This window comes from Neofelis nebulosa, chromosome 5 (assembly GCF_028018385.1).
Source record: "Neofelis nebulosa isolate mNeoNeb1 chromosome 5, mNeoNeb1.pri, whole genome shotgun sequence".
In the NCBI taxonomy this organism is placed as follows: domain Eukaryota; kingdom Metazoa; phylum Chordata; class Mammalia; order Carnivora; family Felidae; genus Neofelis; species Neofelis nebulosa.
The window spans coordinates 2,026,128-2,049,123 of record NC_080786.1 but is presented as its reverse complement, the minus strand read 5'-3'; the positions used below and the strand labels follow the sequence as shown (position 1 = coordinate 2,049,123).

At 45.3% G+C, this 22,996-nt stretch overlaps 1 protein-coding gene across 2 annotated transcripts in view; it reads right to left on the bottom strand.

The window, feature by feature from the left end:
- SUSD5 (sushi domain containing 5) overlaps nucleotides 1-22,996 on the bottom strand; it is an 81,825-nt gene that overhangs the window by 38,798 nt on the left and 20,031 nt on the right. Inside the window, exons 1-2 of one of the 2 annotated variants that reach the window (XM_058729278.1) lie at nucleotides 13,589-13,959; nucleotides 3,561-3,738 (exon numbers count right to left, since the gene is read on the bottom strand). In XM_058729278.1, coding sequence (XP_058585261.1) covers nucleotides 3,561-3,738; nucleotides 13,589-13,685 — 275 coding nt within the window. In that variant the 5' untranslated portion in view covers nucleotides 13,686-13,959. Of the gene's footprint in view, nucleotides 1-3,560; nucleotides 3,739-13,588; nucleotides 13,960-22,996 lie in introns of those variants that run through there. The other variant, XM_058729279.1, reaches the window with a different exon arrangement.

Genomic DNA, 22,996 nt, shown 5'->3' with positions numbered 1-22,996 from the left:
ATCTCGCGGTCTGTGAGTTCGAGCCCCGCGTCGGGCTCTGGGCTGATGGCTCGGAGCCTGGAGCCTGTTTCTGATTCTGTGTCTCCCTCTCTCTCTGCCCCTCCCCCGTTCATGCTCTGTCTCTCTCTGTCCCAAAAAAAAAAAATAAAATAAAAAAAAATAAACATAAAAAATTAAAATACTATATATTAACATACTTAAAACACTTCCTGACTTATATGCCACTTAGTGTTTAATACTATTATTCTTGCTCTATATAATTACACAATTTCAATTTACCCCTATGTTTACTCTTTCTATTCCTTTTTTGAATCTCCAGGCTTCCACCTGTAACTACTGTCCTCTTGCCTGAATATTAGCCTCTAGGGTTTCTTTTAGTGCAGGTCTGACATAGTGAATTTTTTCACTTTTTGTCTGTCTGAAAATGTCTTTATTTTACTTTTATTCCTGGAAGATATGTTCACTGGGTATAAAATTCTAGGTTGGCAACAATTTTCTTTCAGCACTCTGAAAGTATCATTCAACTGTTTTGGGGCTTTCATTGTCCATTTATTGTCGCTCCTTGGAAGGTACCCCTTCTTATTACTACTTTTAATATTTTTCCTTCATATTATTAGATTCTTATCAGTTTCACCATGATGTGTCAAGTTGTGAATTTATTTGTCCCACTCATGTTTTGAAGGGTTTCTTGAATCTGTGCCTGGATGTTTTTCCTCAGTTGTAGATAAGTCTTTTCTTAAGTTTTAGATAATTGCTTTTGTTCCTTCTTTCAAAATTCCAATTACATATTTCTTTGCCTCTTACCCTTTCTTCTGTATTTTTCATCCTTTTTTCTTCTGTTTTTTTTTTTTTTTTTTTTTTTTTTAAACTGGATACTTCCTGAAATATCTTCTGGTTCACTAATTTTATCTTTGGGTTTTTGTTTTTTTTTTTTAATCAGCTATTAGATCCATCCACTATGCTCTTAATTTTAGTTACTGTATGTTTCACTACTGGAGCTTCCACTTGGTTACTGTCATAGTTTTAGTCTTTTGTCAAAATTCTCCTTGTGTCTTCTGTATCTTTGAACATTTGAAAAGTTATTTTAAAGTCTGCATCTACCAATGCTAATATCTAGAGCTTCTATTCACTATCTTTTTTCTGGTTGCCTTGTCTCCTTATGTAACTGGTTATGTTATATTATGTGGCAGGGTGCCCGGGGGGCTTAGTCAGTTAAGTGTCTGACTTCGGCTCAGATCACCATCTCACGGTTTATGAGTTCGAGCCCCGCGTCGGGCTCTGGGCTGACAGCTCGGAGCCTGGAGCCTGCTTCGGATTCTGTGTCTCCCTCTCTCTCTGCCCCTCCTCCACTCACAGCTGTGTCTCTGTCTCAAAAATAAGTAAACATTAAAAAAATTTTTTTAATGTTATATTGTGTGGCAAATCCTATTTTTCCTAAAATTGTTTGTGGAAATACATTGCCTAGGATAATGTCATCCTTCTAGAGAGGATGTTTAAAATCAGTTCCACTAGCTATATGGAACACTGGAGCTCCAGTATCATCTCAAGCCACCCTCATGGCTCCAGAAGATTTGAAGCCACGCTGTAGTTCCCGTGAGGGCCTGCATACTTCTTCCAGTTTACTCTTACTCCTGGGGTACAGCCCTGGAATGTCCCAGCCCAAAGCAAACGACTCCACAGGACCCGCCTACACAAAACCTGAATTCCAATCTCTGTCCTAGTCCTATGAAGCTATGTAAATTGCCACTCGGTTTTGTTCAGTCATCCTTTATGGAATGCGCAAAGGCTTCCAGGAGGCGAGTGGCCCCCAATTTTGGATTCACCACTTTAGGGCTCCATCCCCCTCTGGGTTTATGTGTATAGTCAACTGAAATCCATGGAGACACAGATCACACGAACTGTACGTTCACTATGCCATCAATTGTAAGATGCGCCATACATTTAATAATTGGCCTTCAGGGTGGGGGGGGGGATGGCTGAAATGCATGTATTGATGATCAGATACTTCTTGGTTCCAGAAACATCAAAATAGTTTTATTTTTAATACGTCGTGTTGTAAATCTATCAAGGAAGTATGTTTGCTACAAAGAAATATCATCTAAGCAATGTAGAGATCTACTAATATGTCCTAACGCCATACCGCAAACCCAGAGAGGACAGACCTTTCCAAAGACCCACTCCTGATCTGTAAAGCCTGGGAGACCCAAGCCTGGCTTCAAACTGGCTCTTCGGAATTCCTAAACACCCTGGTTATCTGATGTAACGACAGCAACAACGTTATGAAAAATATCCACACTTAACTACATTGTGGAAATATGCATGCACAGGACCTACTTTGTCTGTCCAGAACCCGGATGTAAAATGTAAGGCAGAGAGAGCCACGGTTCCAGATTCACTGAAAAGCTTTGGGGGTAGCCTTAGCGGTCTTCTTTGTCCAACTGCTGCTTCACGTGTGGCCCAATTGGAAATGTAAGTCAGCCCGGTTGTGTGTGTTGTCTATGGCCATCTGCCAGCCCGTCCTCAAGGTTATTATCAACCAAAGCATTGTTGGAGCCCGCTCCGCTCGTTCACATTCCTGTGGCACGAAGGAGACAGGAATGGCCCCTGCCTTTTCTGAGTATGACTAAAGAAGCAGTGACCAGAACTAATGGGAAGTCTTCTCCCGGCTGGCCGCAAGAATCGTTTCTCCACAAGGATTCCTTTGGTCAGGAACTGAGGGCCCGAGGGGAATGGCTTGCCTCCGATCTGTAATGTCTAGGGCCTGAGCTGGGAAGACCCAGAAGCCGGCAAGAACTCAACAGCTGGGGGACAAGAATCACGGAGAGACACCTTCACTGGCACCTCTGGCGGTCGATGCTGGCTATGGACCGCGACCCCGGTTGGGGCTATCGGTGAGGGCACCTCTGTGGGGCATCTCCCTGTGGCCTGGACTTCCTCACAGCCTGGCCCTCTCGGGATAGGCAGACGTCTTACATGACACGTCAAAAGTGAGTGTCCCAGGAATCTGGGCATGGATTTTTCCGACCTAACCTCAGGAGTCACATGGTACCACTCTTGCTGTATTCTATTGGTCCAGGCCATTCTATGCTGTGCCTGATTTAAAGGGAGAGGACACAGACCCAGCTCTCCATGGGAGTAACACGAGAGAACTCGTTCCCATCCTCCTATTCACAGGTATGTAGACGAACCCCCACAGGGAAAGAAGAGATCAAGGATATACACCGAACAGTTAACAGCCATTACCTCTGAGGTGGGGAAGAAGAGAGAAACTCACGTTGAACTTCACACATGTCTGTATTACTTGAACTCTTCACAAGCATGTATTAGTTTTGTGACTTAGAAAGAAACTCGGAACAACAAAGTCAGGAGGGAATACCGTGACAGAACTCCAGAAACGTGTTTTTATTTGAGGACTGAAAACAAGAATGTGCCCGAGGCCACTGCCCGCTGGCCTTGGCCCATCCTGGCACCTCAAAACGGCGACCGAGCCCCCACAGGAGCCTTGGCGGGGGAGCGGGGGTGCGAGGGAAGGAGAGCTCTCCCCTGCATGCCTGACTCACCCCAGGGTGCCATCCGCCAACCAGCCCGTGGTGCACACCGCAAAGGCACAATCCTGGACCACCCTCCGCAGCTCGTCCGCAGATACCAGGTGCGCACCCCTGCTCCTGCAGGAAAGCCGGGCCACCTCCAGTTCCAGGCCGCGCGAGCCGTTCTGGGATTCCAGCACAAACAGCTTTCCTGTGTGGGGACAAGCACGAACACGGGCTTACCCCAGGATCCACGGGATTGAACCTCAGCACACTCAGTCTCTGGCAGACACGGGTCGCAGCTGTAGTTTCCTGCTGGCCGGAAGTCCCCAGCGAGCAGCGACCACCCCACGGTACTCATCCCGGGACGAGGTGACGACAGTTACCTTGGTGCTTTTACCGGTTTTACGCTCCTGTCGCCTTCAATGACTTCTTTTTTGTTTTAAGTTTATTTTCTTAGAGAGAGACAGAGACAGCGAAGGAGGGGAGGGGCAGAGAGAGAGAGAGAGAGAGGGAGAGAGTCCCAAGCAGGTTCTGCGCTGCTAGAACAGAGCCTTGATCCGGGGCTCAAACTCACGGACCACGAGATCATGACCTGAGCTGAAACCGGGGGCCGGAGGCTTAACTGACGGGGCCACCCAGGTGCCCTGCTCCTGTCTTCTTTAAAACAAAATTAACCATCTGCTTTGCATGCTTCTCTGGATACACCCTTGAAACCTTCCTTTTTCAAAGCTATTTTACAAACACCGTGTCTTAAGGCCCAGGGTCCTAGTTGTCCCGGGCAGCTGGGCAGTCGGTGTCCAGGGGACGGACGTCGGACTCGGGTCTGCCTTCTTCTGCCTGCCCTGGCCCCGGGGTGACCCCGTACACGGCAGGCTGCTTCCCCTCTCTTTGTCTCAGAACATCATCGGGCCCGTCCCGCGGTGAGTCCACTTGTGCGGGCTGCAACTTGTCCCAGGCCGGACGAGACAGCAGAGGCCACGTCCGGGGCACCGCGGATTCCCGTAGCACCTCGGTAAACGGGCGTGCAGCGAGCCTCAAAAACGTGGGACAGGTGAGTACCATGGGAACAGGAAAGCAGGCAGAGGAGGAAGCTGAGTCTGAAAGCAAGAGAGCTTTCGGCAAGAAACTCATGGCGGAGGAGGGAGGGAGCACTGTGGTCTCTGGGAGCCTCCTGCAGAGGTGAAGCAGTGCCTGGGAAAACCCTATCAAGTTTAAGGTAGGGGGGAGGAAAAATCCCGGTTAGAATGAGACCCTCCGCTTCCCTCTTTTGGCAAAATTATCACACTGTGTTGATTTTATTGGAATGAGACACTTCAGCTGTTATCAGTTCTGAGATAATTATAATAAATACGATAAGCCCTCAGCTTTGGGATCAAAGCCGTGAGGAAAATTAAAAAATGTTTCACACTAAACGTATCTGTAGGGGACTCGTCCTCCCTTAGACTTGGTGCCAGTGTGCAGTACACAGTCTGAACAACTGTACTTGATGGCCCTGCCTGGAGAAGCATGTGCCCCAAGACACTTTTGTGTCAATGGCATTTGCCTCAGTGGGAAAAAATATTAGGAAATTTAACTGATGCGCTGATAGTCAAGCCCTTGAACAAGGGGGACAACAGGGAAAGCCCAGGGCGCACATGAGGTAGAGAAGGCGACAGGCCTCTCCTCTCCTCTCCACCACCATCACACCCAAACGTAAATACACAAAGCTGGGACCCTGAGGGCTTTAGCTCTCAGGATAAGAGTGACCGAGGATAAACAGTACTCCCTCCCCTCATTCTCAAGGGACTGTGGGAAGAGTTGTCTGAGTGCCAGATACCCAAGCGCTAATACTCAGTGGGAAATGTCACCCTGACAAAAACTGACGTCTAAGATACTTTAAGCCGTGAATTTAGCTTAAAGTGGCTTGAGGCCGACATTTATCGACACCTGGCAGGAACAAAGGGAAATCTTGTCTGGAGGGAAAAAAATATCTTCATTGTAGGCTTCGGGAAATCCCATGCAAATATTCTTTCAAAGGCAATGACCACAACACTAAAACACGGCTAAGTGTTCAGGGGATGAGGCACCACGAGTGAGAAACAACATACACAGTGTCCAGCAGAAACTGACCCAAAGGTACATCTGATAGTGTTATTAATAGGCACAGATCATAAAACAATGATAATTACCACATCTAAAGGAAGAAAAGACAAGTCTGAAGACATCCGCAAAGAAGAGAAAACTACAAAAAGGGGCTTAGCTGAACTGCAAAAGAACCAGGTAGGACTTCTAGAAATAAAGTCACAATGATAAATTAAAAATGCAGTGGATGCTTTTGGCTGCATGTCAGACACAATCGAACAAAGAACTTATCCTTGGGGTGCCCGGGTGGCTCGGTGTTTGACTTCGACTCAGGTCATGATCTCACAGGTCATGAGTTCGAGCCCCACGTCGGGCTCTCTGCTGACAGCTCGGATTCTGTATCTCCCTCTCTCTGCCCCTCCCCCGCTCACACTCTATCTCTCTCTCAAAAATAAAATAAAAACATTAAAAAAATTTTAAAAAAGAACTTATCCTTGAAACAGAAGTCAGAAGAAATCATTCAAAAGGTAGTAGAGAGGGGCGCCTGGGTGGCGCAGTCGGTTAAGCCTCCGACTTCAGCCAGGTCACGATCTCGCGGTCCGTGAGTTCGAGCCCCGCGTCAGGCTCTGGGCTGATGGCTCGGAGCCTGGAGCCTGTTTCCGATTCTGTGTCTCCCTCTCTCTCTGCCCCTTCCCCGTTCATGCTCTGTCTCTCTCTGTCCCAAAAATAAATAAAAAACGTTGAAAAAAATTAAAAAAAACAAAAAAACAAAAAAACAAAAGGTAGTAGAGAGACAAAAAAGATGAAAAATAGTAAGTTAATAAAAAGACACAAAGGAAAGAATGAGATTCCAGAAATAAATCTCCACATTGACAGTCAACTGATTTTCAACAAGGGTGATCGAGACCACCCAATGGGAAAAGAAGAGTCTTTTCAAGAAACAGTGCTGGAACAACTCAACAGGCACATGCAAAAGAGTGAAGCTGGACTCCCGCCTCACCCTTTACACAATAATTCACTCAAAGTGAATCAAAGGCCTAAATGGAAGAGCTAACACCGTAACACTGAAGAGAAAACATAGGAAATCTTTGTGATCTTGGATGATGCCATGGTTTCCTAGATACAACACCAAGAGCACAAACAACCAGGAAGAAAAGATACAAACTGAACTTCATCAAATTAAAAACGTTTTGCTTCAGAGAACAAAATCAATAGAGCGAAAAGACAGCCCACAGCGTGAAAGAACATTTCTGCAAATACACATCTAGTAAGAAACTCGTATATACGAGTGGGTAAGGAACTCCCACAACCCAACAACAATTAAAGAGACCAAGCAACCTGAGTACAAATGGGCCAAGGACTTGAAAAGATCTTTCTCCAAAGAAGCCATACAAATGGCCAAGAGGACATTGCTGACGTTGCTAACCGTCAGGGAAATGAAATCCAACTACAATTAAATACCACTTCATGCTCACTAAGATGGCTACTAATAAAAAAGAAACGACAGAAAATAACAGGGCTGGCAGATAGGTAGGGAAAAAATACCGAACGTGTATGCATTGCTGGTGGGATTGTGAAGTATGATTCACAACAACCATTTGTGGAAGCGACCAAAGTGTCCATCGACAGATGAACGGGTAAACAAAATGTGGTATAAAATACAAAGGAATATTAACTATCCTTAAAAAGAAGGAAAACTTGACAGATGCTACAACATGGCTAAATCTTGAAGACATTATATTAAGTGAAGTAAGTTAGTCCAATTCATAGCGATAAAAAATAGAATGGGGGTTGCCAGGGGCTGGGGTGGGGACGGCAGAGAATTAATGCTTAATGGGAATGGAGTTTCAGGTAGGAAAGATGAAAAAGCCCTGGAAACGGATGGCGGTGACAGTTGTACCCCCATGTGAATGTGCTCAAATGCCACAGAATTGCACACTTAAAAATGGCTAAAATGGGCAAAGGATCTGAATAGACATCTTTAAAGAAACGGCCAATAAGCACACGAAAAGAGGCTCAACATTATGGGTCGACAGCAAAATGCAAATCAAAACCACAATGAGATGTTACTTCCTATCCGGTAGGATGGCTATCATCAAAAAGACATTTTTTGACATAAGTGATGGCGAGGAAGTGGGTAAAGTGGAACCCTCAGACGCTGCTGGTGGGAACAGAGAAGGAAGCAGCTGCTTGGAAAACCGTCTAGCATCTCAAAAGTTGATAGCAGTTTCTCCTAGAGTTACCACGTGACCCAGCAGTCATACTCTTAGGTGAATACCCAAGAGAACCGAAAACACATGTTTATATAAAAGCTTCTGTATATGCACTGGGTGTTATATGTAAGTGACGAATCATTGGGTTCTCCTCTAGAAACCAACACCACGCTGTACATTAACTAACCTGAATTTAAATAAGTGAATAATAAAAAAAAAAAGAAACTTCCGTATGAATGTTCCTAGCAGCGTTATTTATAATAAAAAATAAATTAAGTCCACAATTATAAAACTGTGTGTATAATAGCCAAAAAGTAGAGTCCACCCAATGACCATCAACTGATAGCTGGATCAACAAAGTATGGTCTGAATAGCCACACGAAAGAATATTATTTGGCAGTGAAATGAAATGAAGTATTGACACATGCTACAAATGGATACGAACATTATGCGAAGGGAAAGCAGCCAGTCACAGAAGTTCACACATCGTATGAGTCCATTTACATGAAATGTCCAAAACAGGCAAATTCACAGACACAGGAAGTAGTTGCCTAGGGGTTGGGGGGTTGAGGAGAAACAAGGAAATAAATGCCAATGGGAACAGGGTTTATCTGGGGGCAAAAAAAATGTTCTAAAATTGTGCACAGTGATTCATAACTTGGTGAGCCTGCTAAAGACCAGTGAATCACACGCTTTAAAAGGGCAAATTGTACAGTATATGAATCATATTTCAATAAAGCTGTTATTAAAAAAGCCATTGCTAGAGAAGAACAGGTTCTGTTATGACAGTTATTTCATGAGTAATGTAAAATAATTTTGAACAAATAAATAACAACTCTAGACTAGAAAAAGGCAATATTAATAAAACTACAGGGAGAATTGGAAAAAATCCACAGTGCTTATGAAAATTTTAACCACTGGCCTCCTCAGGAATTGATAAAACAGGAAAAAAACTGGAAAGACCATATAAGATTTAAGCAACAAAATTAACACACTTGATGTAAGGACTGATGCACAATATGGCAAAGTATAGAATGCACATTCAGTATAGACACACAAAGGACATTTATAAAACCGATCAAATACTGAGCTTCAAGACAAATCAAAAAACATTTCAAGACTCAAATCATACAAAGCATATTTAAAAAAATTTTTTTAAATGTTTTTATTTATTTTTGAAGGAGAGAGACAGAGCATGAGCAGGGGAGGGGCAGAGAGAGAGGGAGACACAGAATCGGAAGCAGGCTCCAGGCTCTGAGCTGTCTGCACACAGCCCAACGTAGGGCTCAAACTCACAAACTGTGAGATCATGACCTGAGCCGAAGCTGGACGTTCAACCTACTGAGCCACCCAGGTGCCCCTATACAAAGCACATTTTTAAACGACAATACAAACAACCTAAAATGACTTGTCTTGGGGCGCCTGGGTGGCGCAGTCGGTTAAGCGTCCGACTTCAGCCAGGTCACGATCTCGCGGTCCGTGAGTTCGAGCCCCGCATCGGGCTCTGGGCCGATGGCTCGGAGCCTGGAGCCTGTTTCCGATTCTGTGTCTCCCTCTCTCTCTGCCCCTCCCCCATTCATGCTCTGTCTTTCTCTGTCCCAAAAATAAATAAAAAACGTTGGAAAAAAAAAAAAATTAAAAAAAAAAAAAATAAATAAAAAAATAAAATGACTTGTCTTATTTATCAAACACTTATACAGTGTTTACCATGGGTAAACACTTTATAAATTGCTTTATAAATATTGCTTTATAAATTGCTTTATAAATATTAAATTAATCCTTATAACAACTCTGTGATGCAGGTGTTATTATTATCCTTATTTATAGTTAATATTTGGTATGAATTATTTGTCCAAGATCACACAGCTGGGATACAAAACCAGGCATTTTGGCTGTATCTTAAAGTTCCTAACCACTGTATTATATATACTGCCTCTCAATAGCAAAGTAATAACTAGGAAAATCCCCTTGTGGATGGAAATTACAAAATACACTTCTAAATAAACGATGGGTTCAAAGAAAACCACAATTCAAACAAAACATTTTTATGAAAGTGAGAAAAACTTGTGGGGAAACTAAAGTAGTATTTAAGGGGCATTTGTAGCCTCAAATGATCATATTACAAAAGAAGAGTTGTTGATAACCAATGATTTAATTTCTTATCTTAAAAACAAAGAACATAAATTTAAAGCTTCTAAAGAAGTAGAAGCAGGGAAATAAGATAGAACAGAAATCAATGAAATGGAAAGCAGATGTACAATAGAGGAAATAAAGCCAAAAATTGTTTCTTTCTAAAGAATGAAAAAATTGATAAATCCTTAGCAAAACTGATCAAGACAAAAAGAGAGAAAATGCAAATTACCAATATCAAGAATGAAAGGGGACATTACTACAGATCCCATGGACACTGAAAAGATAGTAAGCGATTATTATGTTATATATGCCAGTACATTTGACAATTTAGATGAAATGGACAAATTTCATAAAACAAACTTAGCAAAACTGACCCAAAATGAATAAGAAATCTGAATATGTCTTTAACTACTGAAGAAATTAAGGGGCACCTGGCTGGCTCAATGGTGGAGCATGTGACTCGATCTCAGGGTCTTGAGTTTGAGCCCCATACTGGGTGGGGAGATTATAAATAAATAAACTTAAAAAAAATAAATTAAACTCATCATTTAAAAATCTTCCCATGAGAAAAACTTCAAACACATACGACCTCACTACCAAACACTAAACAAAACAAAACAAAACAACAGCTCACCTTGCAGCCACCTTTTTAGACAACAGTGGAGGGAACAACTTCCCCACTTATTTTAGAAATCACCATAATACTGATGTCAACACTTGACAAGAATATTACAAGAAATGAAAATTACAGGCCAATATATCTCATGAATGTAGAGTCAGTAACCGTAAACTGTTTCTTACTCCAGGCTCAGTTCTAAGTCATCTCTTTTCACTACGAAATGTTTCTCTAGGATTCTATCCACACACATGGCTTCATACCTTACACAGATGACTCACATTTTTCTCTTTAGTCCAGACCCTTCCCACTAACCCCAGCCACCTCTACACACCTCCACCCTCTCTCGCCTGCACAACTAAAATGGCATCCTATATGGTCTCTCTCTATATCCAGTCTTGCCCTGGTCCCATCCATTCTTCCTACATCACCATCAGGGCAATCTTTTCAAAATGCAAATCTTATTAGCCATTCTACCACTGGAAATCATCCAATGACTTCCTTCCCTTTTTTGGATTAAGAAGAAACTTTGTCTATGACACCCCACCTCATTACACCCACTCCAATTTTCCTAGCATCATTTCAAACCATTTCCACCTTGGACTCGTAACTCCAGCCACTCTGTCTCTTATCACATGGCCCATTTTCCCTGCTCACAATTTTTTTTTTTTTTTTTTTGGTATGTGCTATTCTCTACCCAGACACCTGTTCTTCCCCCTCTTTGCCTAGTCAATTCTTATTCCTCTCTCAGATCCTAATGCACCAAACCAGAATCTCCTGGTACAGGCTCCCATAGTACCTCTGTCCTTTAATCACTTATTAAAATCACAAATTCACATTTTATTCACATAATGATTTGCTTACTGACTAACCGACTGGATGTTAAACTCCCTGATAGCAAGGACCTATTTCCCCTCACCATTCTATCCCCAACAGCAAGGATTGTACCTAGCATATGATAGATGCTCAATCAATTATCTGTTGCATTAATGAATCTTTTCCTATAATCATTACCCAAACACAATTAATTTCCATTCAGTCAATGTGAAAAGTTTTCAGTTTCAAAAGTATTTTAAAAGCACAGTAGAAAAAAGGGGGAAAAATACAGGGGCAGATCTCTCTAATATAGGAGATGCATATCTCATTAGTCAAACGCAAACTAAATGTTTTTCATTTGAATTTATCCCATTGACGTTTTTTAATGAGTCCATGGAGGTTTTAATAACTCCAAGTCTCTCTCCAGATGTCTGTGACACATCAAGTCTAGCTGAAAGTTTCTTCTTCCTTCCACCACCGCAGAACACAAATAACGAAATGTGGAAAGCGAAGGTCGTTAAACATATATGTCGTAGGGAAAAGAATCCTTTCATAATATAGATTATAATTCTTCAATGGCTCTGTTATAAAAGTTGGAACTCAGTAAATGGAGTTTCTTGAAAGTAAATGTACTTAGGGAAGCAGGGAGAGGAAAGAAAGGAGAAGGGAGAAACAGGCATTTCTGGCAAGGGATAACAAGAAAAAGAGCTGTGGTGCTTCTGTTTCTCTCTCCTTGTCCAATGATATTTCTGCCTTCAAGTTTCTAGGACCCACACTAAGCCAGATAGGCACAAAAAAGCTGATCCCTATCCACTCAGCATTCCACTTAAGCAGTTATAATAGGGTGAAACTCTAAAGCCTGGTGGATTGCAGAAGTACTTCTTTGAAACGAATTAAAGTTGGTACAATACTATACATTGTTCAAAAGTCGATACTGACTCCTATTTATTCCACTTGCATTCATCAGGCAAAAAATACTATAGTAAAAAATTAACAGTGGGTTGGCTGCTAATAGGTATGGGATTTCGGTTCAGCGGATAGAAATGTTCAGGAGTTAGCGGTGATGATGGGACAATGCAATCAATGTACGAGCTCCACTGATTATAAATGTTTAAATGGTAAATTTTACACGGACTACATCTCAATGAAAAAGAACCCAACAGTCTTCAGGAGGAACCTTCGAAGTTAAAAATGTTTTCTTTTCTAACACTCTGAGGATATGAAGAAATAAGACATTCATCCTTAATTAGGAGCAAAGGGTTCTGCAAGCTGGCACTTAGGACAAAAGCACCAAAATTCTAAGATAGTATCTGGAGGTTTTTTTCTCACTTTCCCCCTTTCCCTAACCACCACGCCTCTTTCTGGCAAGCTCACTTCTTTCCCCGGGAATTGTTTACTCAAAAAGCAACGACGTTCAAAAATATACAAAGCATCCCAAATCAGCCAAGGGTTTTTCTTCTTCATCAATCCAATCTGTCCCTGGACTTTCTAGAAACCGCTCATGGACGTGAGAACTGCTGTCTTCTTTCCTCCCAGATCCTCCTGCACCAAGTCAATGGGGTTTTGTCCCAAAATGAAAATACAGCTGAATTAGCTTCTCAAAATGTAGCCGATATAAGGCTCTGATCCTGACAATTTAAGGGAGGCGCTCAAAGCTGAATTCAGGTTTAAAAAAAAAAAAAAAAAAAAAAGCAAAGAAACAAACAAAAAAGCGGGCCAATTCTCACCACCTGCGAGAACCTGTTTCTTGCCTATTTCTGCGGCCTCGCGTCACACGACATCCTCACCTCGCACGCTCTCGGCTCCAGCCACTCTTTTGTCCCATCTCCCCTGCCCGTCACAGGGCCTTTGCACGTGCTACTTCCCCCGGGCAAGGCACTCTCCTCTCCCCTTTGCCTGCTGATCCCTACTCATCTTTCCGATGTTCTTGGACCAAGACAAACTAGCCGGTAGCCTTGTCAGCCTCGCCGCCGGGAGCCCCTTGAACGGACGTGGAAAAGCAGGTCTCCGCAGAGGCGGCTCCGGGGCGCCCTAGACGTGACTTCACCGCAAAGCCCTTTCATGACGACCTTCGGAAGGCCAGGCTTTCTCGGGTGCTCGGGGAGGGGTCGGGAGCCAGGGTGGGGGGGGGGGGGCGAGAGGGGACCCGGAGGTCGGCGGGGGGCCGCGGGGAGCACCCCCGCGCGCCGCCTCGCCCCCCGGGCCCCGCGCACACTCACCTTCCGCCCGCACGCACACGCGCGGCAGCCCCAGCAGCAGCAGCAGCAGCGCCGCGGCCCCGAGCGGGGCGCGGGGGCCGCGTCCCTCGGCGGCCATGGTCGCGGGCGTCCGGGCGCCGCGGGCTGGAGCGCGGGCTGCCCCGCGTGGGCGCCGCTCGGCTGTGCGCGCTGCGCTCTGCTCGGCCGTGCGCGCCCCGCGCGTCCCGGGGAGGAGCGCGCCGAGCCCCGGGGAGGCCGGGCGCCCGGAGCCGCCGCGCGGGGGCCCCCAGCTCCCGGGGGGTGGGGGTGTCGTCCGCGGCGCCGGGGAGGCGGCTGGACGCGCGGCTCCGCCTTCGCGCCGGGCACCTGGAGGTCTCGGCACCGCCGGAGGCTGCGCCGCACGCCGAGCTCGCGGGGCGCCGCCGGGGCGGAGGGTGAGGGCGCGGGGAGGCGGGGAGAGCCGAGCGCCGGCCGCAGGGACCCCCCCCTTTTCCCCCCCGCCTGCCTGGGGGGGGGGGCGTCGGCCAAAGGGGGACGCGGCCTGGCGGCCTGACCCCGGGAGGACGGTCCGAGCCTGAACGCCCACGTCTGCGCTCTGCCTTCGGACTTTGCGGCTCCCCCCCCTCCCCGAGGAGGAACACGGTGGGGAAAAGGGGCCTCCAGCCAGCTCGCCCCAAGGAGCCAGGCGCACGCAGCCGCGGGACCCCTCCTGACGGGGGGGGGGGGGCATCTTCGGCCGCCTCCCTCACGTCCCCAGGTGCGCCCAGCATTTCTCCAAGGCGCTGGGGCGGTTGTCGCCCTCGTCGCGCCTCCCAGGCCAGGGCTCCTCCACCTGGACAGGGCCTGGGACTCGCGGTCCGTTAGGGGCTGGGATTCACCTGCTGAAGCGTCCTGCCGAATTCTGCCGCAGGAGTCCCTGCCCTCAGTTGCTTCCTCTTCCCGGTTCGCCCCCTGTCCGGTGTCCTAGCATCGGCCTCCCGCGGCGAGCGGAGGCGGGTTTGCGTTCTTGACGCGTGCAGTGATAAAGATCCGTGTTGTAACTCGGGCCCCGCGGCGCCGGACGGTTTACCAGTCCCTTCCGCCTTCGCGTCCTGGTCAGACGTGCCCACGGCGTGCCTGCCCCCGAGCTGGGCCCGGTAGCAGGGAGGATCGGTCCTGAAAATGCTCAGACCGAAGTAACACAGGCACGTAAGGAGGACGAACAAGTGGTTGGTACTCAAAGGAACACATGCTTGGCCCCAGGACAATGCGCTAGGACGCAGACGTTGAAAGACTACTTTTTAAGGTAACAACTGGGACTGGGGGGCCCCTGGGTGCTCAGTTGGTTAAGCGGCTGACTCTTGACTTCTGCTCAGGTCATGATCTCACCGGTGCGGGAGATCAAGCTGGCTCTGTGCTTGGGATGCTCTCTCCCTTTCTTTCTGCTCCTTCCCAGGTCACATGCTCTCTCTCAAGTGAACAAACACCAAAAACAAAACAAAACAAAACAAAATCCACGGGGATTTGAACCCACACCTGATTTACTACATGCATCATTTTTCAGCTCATATAATTTTTGAAGTCTAGGGAAAAGATGTGTCCTCTCCTTGTTCCTTCCCGGATGTCGACTACAAGGCTATTATTTATTAGTGAGTAATTCCTTTACGAATAAAACTTTGCTTTCAAAATACAAATACTCTAGGGTGTTAAATGCAGTAAGGCCTGACAACCATTCACATGTAAGTGTAAATTAATTTACTCAGTCACTTCTCTTCTAACAGCTATATGGTAGCCTAAGGAGTGGAACTTCACATGTCTGGGTTGTAGGGGACCTTTTAAAGCCTGATTATTGCTGAGAATGGAGGGGAGGGGCCAGGAGGCCCCGCGGGAGCTACTGACTGACTTTCTCAGGAGCCCCACCACTTATGTGTTTAGAATAGTCAATAGGCTATTGCTGTCTAATCCTAATGACACTTCAAAGTTGGTCTATTTTTGGATGCATCTTGGCTTGTCCCAGTCTGGGGAGATGGCCTGCTCTGAAGGTTTGGTACAGCTGATTAGAAAACCATTTGGACCTTTCATGCAAAGTTAAATATCCACCTCTCCTGTAACACAGAATTCTGCTTCTAGATGTATATCCAAAAGAAATAATGTCCACACACAAAAAATTTGTACACAAATTTCATAGCAGCTTTATCCACAACCATTACAAGTTGGAAGCAACCCAAACATCATCAACAGATGAACAGAAACCCAGACCGCATCGTGGTCACACAATGGAGTACTATTTAGCAATCAGAGGAATGAAATACTGGTACACTCAATAATGTGGTGACTGAGGGAAAGAAGCCTTCCACAGAGCTCGAACTCACAAACGTTCGACGCGGGGCTCGAACTCACAAACCGTGAGATCGTGACCTGAGCCGAAGTCAGACGCTCAACCGACTGAGTCACCCAGGCGCCCCGCTGAAGTATTTGTCCAGACCTTAATAGCAAATACGGAACATTCCCACTCGTCAGAAGCTCCTTTGTGTTCCTACCCTGTCAAAGGCAGCCACAGTATTTACTGTCACCACAGACCAGTTTTGCCCCTCTTGAGCTTTGTTTGAATGGAATCATAACGTACAAACAGGTCTTCGTTCAGTCAGAAGTAGGAAGCCGTCACAACTTTGAGGCCCAAGGGCAGGAGGGGAGGTGGAGGGGTTAGCAAAACCCAGCAAGGGCCGTTGCCACGAAAGAGGCTTCCCGAAGGGGACGTTAGCCATAGGTAGCGGAACAAAATCCCTGCCACTTGTCTGGTAGGAAGGGCGTGGGGCAGAAAATACCCCAACATCTCTGTCCTCCGCCCTTCGGATTCCTCCTGATGCCTCCTGTTGGCTGAGCCGTTTGATAGGTGGAGGGGAAAGGAACACAGGTACCAGCGTCCTTAGAGGTCGTGGTCTCAGGGTGCAGACTTGGCCAGAGGAGGGTGGAAAACGGAGCTGGAGACACAGTCGGAAAACAACCAGTAGGTCTATCTAGTTTTTTCATTCATTGGGATGAAGAAAAGGCAGAATAAAACGGAAGTGCTATCAGTTTCTATATGTGAATTCATTCATATTCTCACCCGAAGCTAAACTGGTATTAGCCACCATCCGTGGTTATTTTCGCATAAGTGCTGTTTCACATAAAAGGCAAGTGGGACAAGCAGACAATGATAAACTATGGCTGCTACAGTCCCCACGTCCGTCACTGATCACGGGCCCTTATTTGACGATCGTTGCAATGTTCCCCCGTTCGAGTCTATGAGCCTCTTGGCCTGCATGACTGCTTTCTTTTAACCGCTGAGAGGGACCCACACTTTCATTCGTACTAGACGATCTTTATTTGTTTATTCATTATGTTATTCGTTGGCCTTGGTTTCTCACGGACTGTTGTCATTGGACATGGGAGCTGTCTGGGATCTGGACAGTCTTTCATGCCATATCCTGTAGCAGCAACACAACCTCCCCTTGGTAGTCAGGACCAATCACCAGCCAGTAGGGTGACCTTCTTCTCTGCCGGTTGGAGAGCAAGCTTTGCTTCCAAGTTACTGGCACATGCCTGAGTGTTTACTGGTGGAAATATTTCTCCTTTGCCCACCAAACCTCCCGAGTCACGAATCTAAATGTCGTGGGGATGCTATACAAAACCTTGGCAGGTGGATTATTATATATAATGCATGGGAGGTCATTGCCACTTCCACTCCTTGGTTTTTAGACGGCGTCTTCTGTCTGTAACAGAAATGGCCCCACGTATCGGCTGGTGGTTTAAGACATATGCTGTATCTGGGCATCTGAGAGGAGGGCTCCTCTCTCAAGGTGTTGTCACCAGCTAGTGACCTCACGTTTCTATGAAGCCACCCGCTTCTGAGTAGTGAGGCATATAGTAAAAACAGATGTGGCTGGAGTAAGAGGCACCTGACAACTAGAGAACGGGTCCAATTCTCCAAGGTGTCAGCCTGATTATTAAGGAAACCCTCTCCATTGAATGCCCCTGGGTGGGGGGGTGGGGCGGTTAGTCTACATATATATTCACAGGCTGCCAATTCCAGTAGGTCCATACAGCTATTCTTGTTATTGGCCTTTCGGTCTTGAACTTTTCAGGTCTTTGACCAACTATTTTAGGTATTATCCATAAATCAGTGTGGATTCATGAGTAAGGCCAAAGGTGAAACCAAAGTTTCACCCATTGGGAGGATTTTCTTTTGCTTTCTTTTTTTTTTTCATTGTGGTAAAATATACTTAACACAAAATGTACCACTTTAATCATCGTCAGTGTGCGCTCTGTGATATTAAGTACGTTCATGTTGTTGTGCAACCCTCACCACCATCCATCTCCAGAAAATCTTCAGCATCCCTAACTGAAACTTCGTACCCATTGAACAATAAATTCCATTTCCTCAGCACCCCCAGCCCTGGCAACCACTCTTGTACTTTTGGTCTCTCTAGATTTGACTGTTCCAGGTACCCCACGTAAATGGAATCGTACAATGTCTGTCCTGTGTCACTACTGATTTTTAGTGCTGGACCAGAGTGGGGAAGGTTAGTGCCATGCTGTGGACACTCAAGGGTAAAGCAGGCCCAAGGATTTTCCTCCTCTGTGAAGTGAAACTCCACATGAGTCCACAGGTGTGGGCTGGGGTGGAGGAAGCCGAACAGTGAAACCAAGTGCCATGGAAATCTGAGGCACCGGCTCATCAATTTACTTGTCCCTTCCAGGCCCACTGACGTATATACCATTTCCATTTGAGAGTGGAATTCTGCTATACATTTCACAATAGCTCGTTCATAAGACCAGCTAAGGTCTCACACTCACGTGGTACCTGTGGTCAAGGAGCCCGATTGCAGGATACAAAGTGCGTATCAAATGGAGAGTAGTTGATTCAACTCTGACACTCTAGGGGTCTCCATTGCCCTTCTGCTAGCTGGTGTGCCCAAGCATCGTAAGGCATCCGTATCTCAAAGTATTGTGCCTTTTGTGACATGAGGCCAAGGTGGCAAGGCAGTTTGTACTGAAGCCTGGTTGCTACAAAGTTCCCTCTTGCTATGAACTGCTTTCAAAACTATAAGCCTTATGGCTTTACACACAGTAACTGGTCCCAAAACCTTTGTAACTTTTTATTCATGCTGGCATCGATTTATCCCTAAATACAGCTCGGAGATAACACAATGAAAATCTCCTACTATCCTTGCTAGGTGAAAGCAAATGGCTTCTGATTGTGTTTGCTGATGGAATTAAAAATAAACCATTTAGGGGCACCTGGGTGGCTCAGTCGGTTAAGCGTCCGACTTCAGCTCAGGTCACGATCTCACGGTCCGTGAGTTCGAGCCCCACGTCAGGCTCTGGGCTGATGGCTCGGAGCCTGGAGCCTGCTTCCGATCCTGTGTCTCCCTGTCTCTCTGCCCCTCCCCCGTTCATGCTCTGTCTCTCTCTGTCTCAAAAATAAATAAATGTTAAAAAAAATTAAATTAAAAAAATAAATAAATAAATAAACCATTTACTTGGTTAATAACCCCCTAACAGGTGCCCAAGCCTGTATTGATGTATTCTAGTAAGGACAGTATTCCTGGAAGAGCACGTATCAACACCTAATTCTTTTGAAGATAAGCCACTAACATTTCCCAAAGTCTTCTGGCTTCTGCTCCGGCAAACAGGAAAGAAACACCGAATGACCAAACGTCCCGGTTCCTTCCTCTTGCTTGTCACTGTTGTCCCGGTATCCCATCCAATTTCGTATTTGACCCGGGTGTTTCAATTTCTGAAGAAATATCAAGAGTAGACTCAGCATAACCCACAATGATCGTCCTCAGTCTTGCACTTTGGGTTTGTGAATGTTCTCATCTAATAGTGTGTGAGATGCATGTACCGTTCCGGCTTGAAAAGTGATGAACCGTGAAAGCTAACCAGTGGCCCATCTCACTTTCCCCGGCCTTTTTCTGATGCCATCTCGCCAGCTTCTCCCTTTCAAGGACAGTATGCAGAACCATCAGTTACATCATCGAGTGCGCTCAGACACGGGTGGCTAGCGACAGCTTACTCCTTATGGTCTGTGGTCGTGGCGGGAAAAGTATTCAAAGCTCCCGCCAGCTACCAGTCAGTTTAAGATGCATGAGGCCACCAGTCAGCAGGTCAGCGGGGAAAGTGGGACATTCTAGTTTAGGTTTATGTGCAATATGTGCAGAAAATGAAGGCTGAGGAATTCAGGCCTGGAGCACTTCGTGTGTAGCTTAAATAGTCTTGCTACTCAGAATGATCATTTATTGTATGGTGCAAATCTACAACTACTTAGTCATTTATTTTATTTTTGGTAACTATTTTGCAATAAATCCTTTTGGTGGCAATGAATTTTAAGAAGGAAATGCATATTTAATGAAAAGTACTGTCTTTCCCTTTCTCAAGATAGTTAGTAATGAACATGTAGGTTACCCAAAATATTTGTCAATATTTACCAGCCATCATGGGCCTGAGAAATATCACGGACAACATGAAAATCAGACACACGAATCTGCTAAGGAAGCATTGGCAATCATTTCAAAAGTTTGAAGACAACATTTTAACAGGTACAATATCCATTCACATATCATTCTATGAAACATGACTTTTCTATTCAAATGACTTTTCTTTTAAATTAATTTCTTTCATTTTATTTCAAGTTTTCTTGTGCACATACGTTGATTCCATCAATGCCTAAATGATGCCAGTTTCACATGGTGTTACCAGATACTTTAGATAGAAAATAAGTCTACTCCAATAATGGTCCAATTTTTTTCACCAACTGTATGCATGAAATCAGAATAAATTTTTTGGAAGCTCAATTCTGTCAAAAGATAACATTTGACATTATTTAAAGGCTATCATAAATTGTTTTATTTTTTTCTGGTGATTATATAAATACCAATAAATAATATCCACGCTAAATTAAGAAACCTCTGGATGTTTCTAGAATTCTTGAATACATTATGATGCCCATATAATCCATAATTTCAAACAAGCTGTGGTATCCTGTAGACCTGGGGAATTTGCTTGGATTACTTGTGTATTATTGAGTATATTTGACATATAACATTGTATACATTTAAGGTGTACAAAATGTCATTTTGATACATTTATATCTTGTAATACCATAGCCTTTGTTCTATATTATCCCATTCCATAATCATGGTACAGTATTGTTGTCCATATTCTTTAAACAATGCATTCCATCACTGTGGCTTAGTCACTACTTGTTGAAGTTTGTGCCCTTAAACAACATCAATCTTCTTTCCACCCCCAACTTATATCATTTATTCGATGTTTCCTCCCTCTGTCAAATCTCTTCTTTTGGATTTCCTTTTTTTTTTTTTTTTTTTTTTTTTTAATTTGAGAGAGAGAGAGAGAGACCGAGAGAGAGCGTGCTTGTGAACATGATCCGGGGTGGGGGCAGTGGGGGGCAGGGGAGAGAGAGAGAAGGAGAGAGAATCCTAAGCAGGCTCCACACTCAGTGTGGAGTCCAACAAGGGGCTGGATCCTGCGACCCTGGGATCATGACCTAAGCCAAAATCAAGAGTTGGATGACCACCCGACTGAACCACCCAGTCGCCCCTCTTCTTTCGGATTTCCTACTTTTAATCTCCTGGGATCATTCTTTTATTTTATTATTTTTTCTCCCTAGAGTTATGAGGATGGCTGAACACATGATCCCCAACACTAGACAGGTAAGATTGACAGCAGGTTTTTTTTTTTTTAAATGTTTATCTGTTTTTGAGAGAGAGAGCAAGCACGTGAGCGAGCGAGGGAGGGGCAGAGAGAGAGACACAGAAGGTCTGAGGCAGGCTCCGAGCTGGCAGAAGAGAGCCGGAGGGAGCAGGGCTCGAACTCAGGAACCATGAGATCATGACCTGAGCCAAAGTCTGGTGCGTAACTGACTGAGCCACCCAGGCATCCCAATAGTGGTTTAATAGTCACTTACACTCACAGCGTAGGGGAGAAGGACCCCGCGTGCCATGGAGGGTCATTTGGGAACAAAGTGAACAAGTAGGGGCTAAGGGACATAGGCTTTGAAGTAACAAGAAGGTCAGGTGTTCTCTGATCCTCCTGGGAGGATGTGATTGTCCTGTTTGAATAATTTCCTCAGGCTGGTGGGGAACTGGAACTCTCCACTACTCAGAGAAAAGCAGACACTATGCCTGGTCCCCACGGTAAGGAGGTTGTTTGGCTAAGGGACCTTGTCCATGGGATCACAATGGGGACGAGAACTCGAGGCTAGCCATGTGAGAGCCTCCTGCTTTTACCAGACGCCATGACCATGGGGAACTGTTTACGGGCTGAGTTTCACATCCTTGTTTGTTAAATGGGGATAATACTATCAATGCCCTTTGGTCCTCGCTTTGATGGAATAAGAGGTCCAGCGTGCTGTAAATGCAGTGAAGTAACTGGCTGAGCAACAGGTCTGTAGTTCATTCCCTTCATGACTTGGGAGAGACACCAGGAAAGGAAGAAGGTGATCCAGTCAGATACCTTTATAAACATTTAATGACAGACCTCCTAGCAAACAATCTAATGATATGGCTGGCAGGGAATTCTCGCCCTTGGAATGCTTTTGGAAGGACGTACTTGGTGGTCTAGGATTGCTGACGGTGAATAAACCTTTAGTCTATGGCTCCATGGGGTACGGGTGCCTGGAGGTGTCACGTAAGTTACGTGACCATCTAAACAGAAAATGGAGATGTGTCATGACTTAGATGGCTCCTTATGTGTCAGTGTTGTCACAGCACACATCCCTTGATGGCTTCATGTGTTGAAAGGTAGACAATGCAGGACCACCAGATATCTGAGGAAAACCTGTAATATGATAGAGACCTAACTAAGGAAATGAGAAAGAAGAAGGAGAAGGAGGAGGAGGAGGAGGGGAAGGAGAAGGAGAAGAAGAAAAACCCAGAAAAGACAGACACAATGCAGGGAAAAGGAAACTTCAACACAATAACCTTACTGCCCTCTTGGAGATAAGACTCAAGAGTCTGGAGGCTGCTTCCGATTCTGTGTCTCCCTCTCTCTCTGCCCTTCTCCCACTCACGCTCTGTCTCTATCTCCAAAACAAATAAACATAGAAAGAAAGAAAGAAAGAAAGAAAGAAAGAAAGAAAGAAAGAAAGAAAGAAAGAAAGAGTGTTCTACCCTGCTGAAAAGAAAACCATCAGCCCCAAATGGCATCTCTTAAGTCAAGTCACCGAATCTGAACCTAATACCTAATTGCAGTTTCAACCTCCCCCAAATGTAGTCTTAATTGGTCAGTCAGGAATTTTCTGATCAGCATCTATGAGGAATCTATCACAGATGCCTTCTCCACCCACTCAAAACAAGATGAGGTAATCTACCTAATAAGACCCTTGCCCTTTCCCCTAAGGAAAGGTGACCTTGCCTCAAACGACCCTTTCTTTTCCTTTGCTCATAA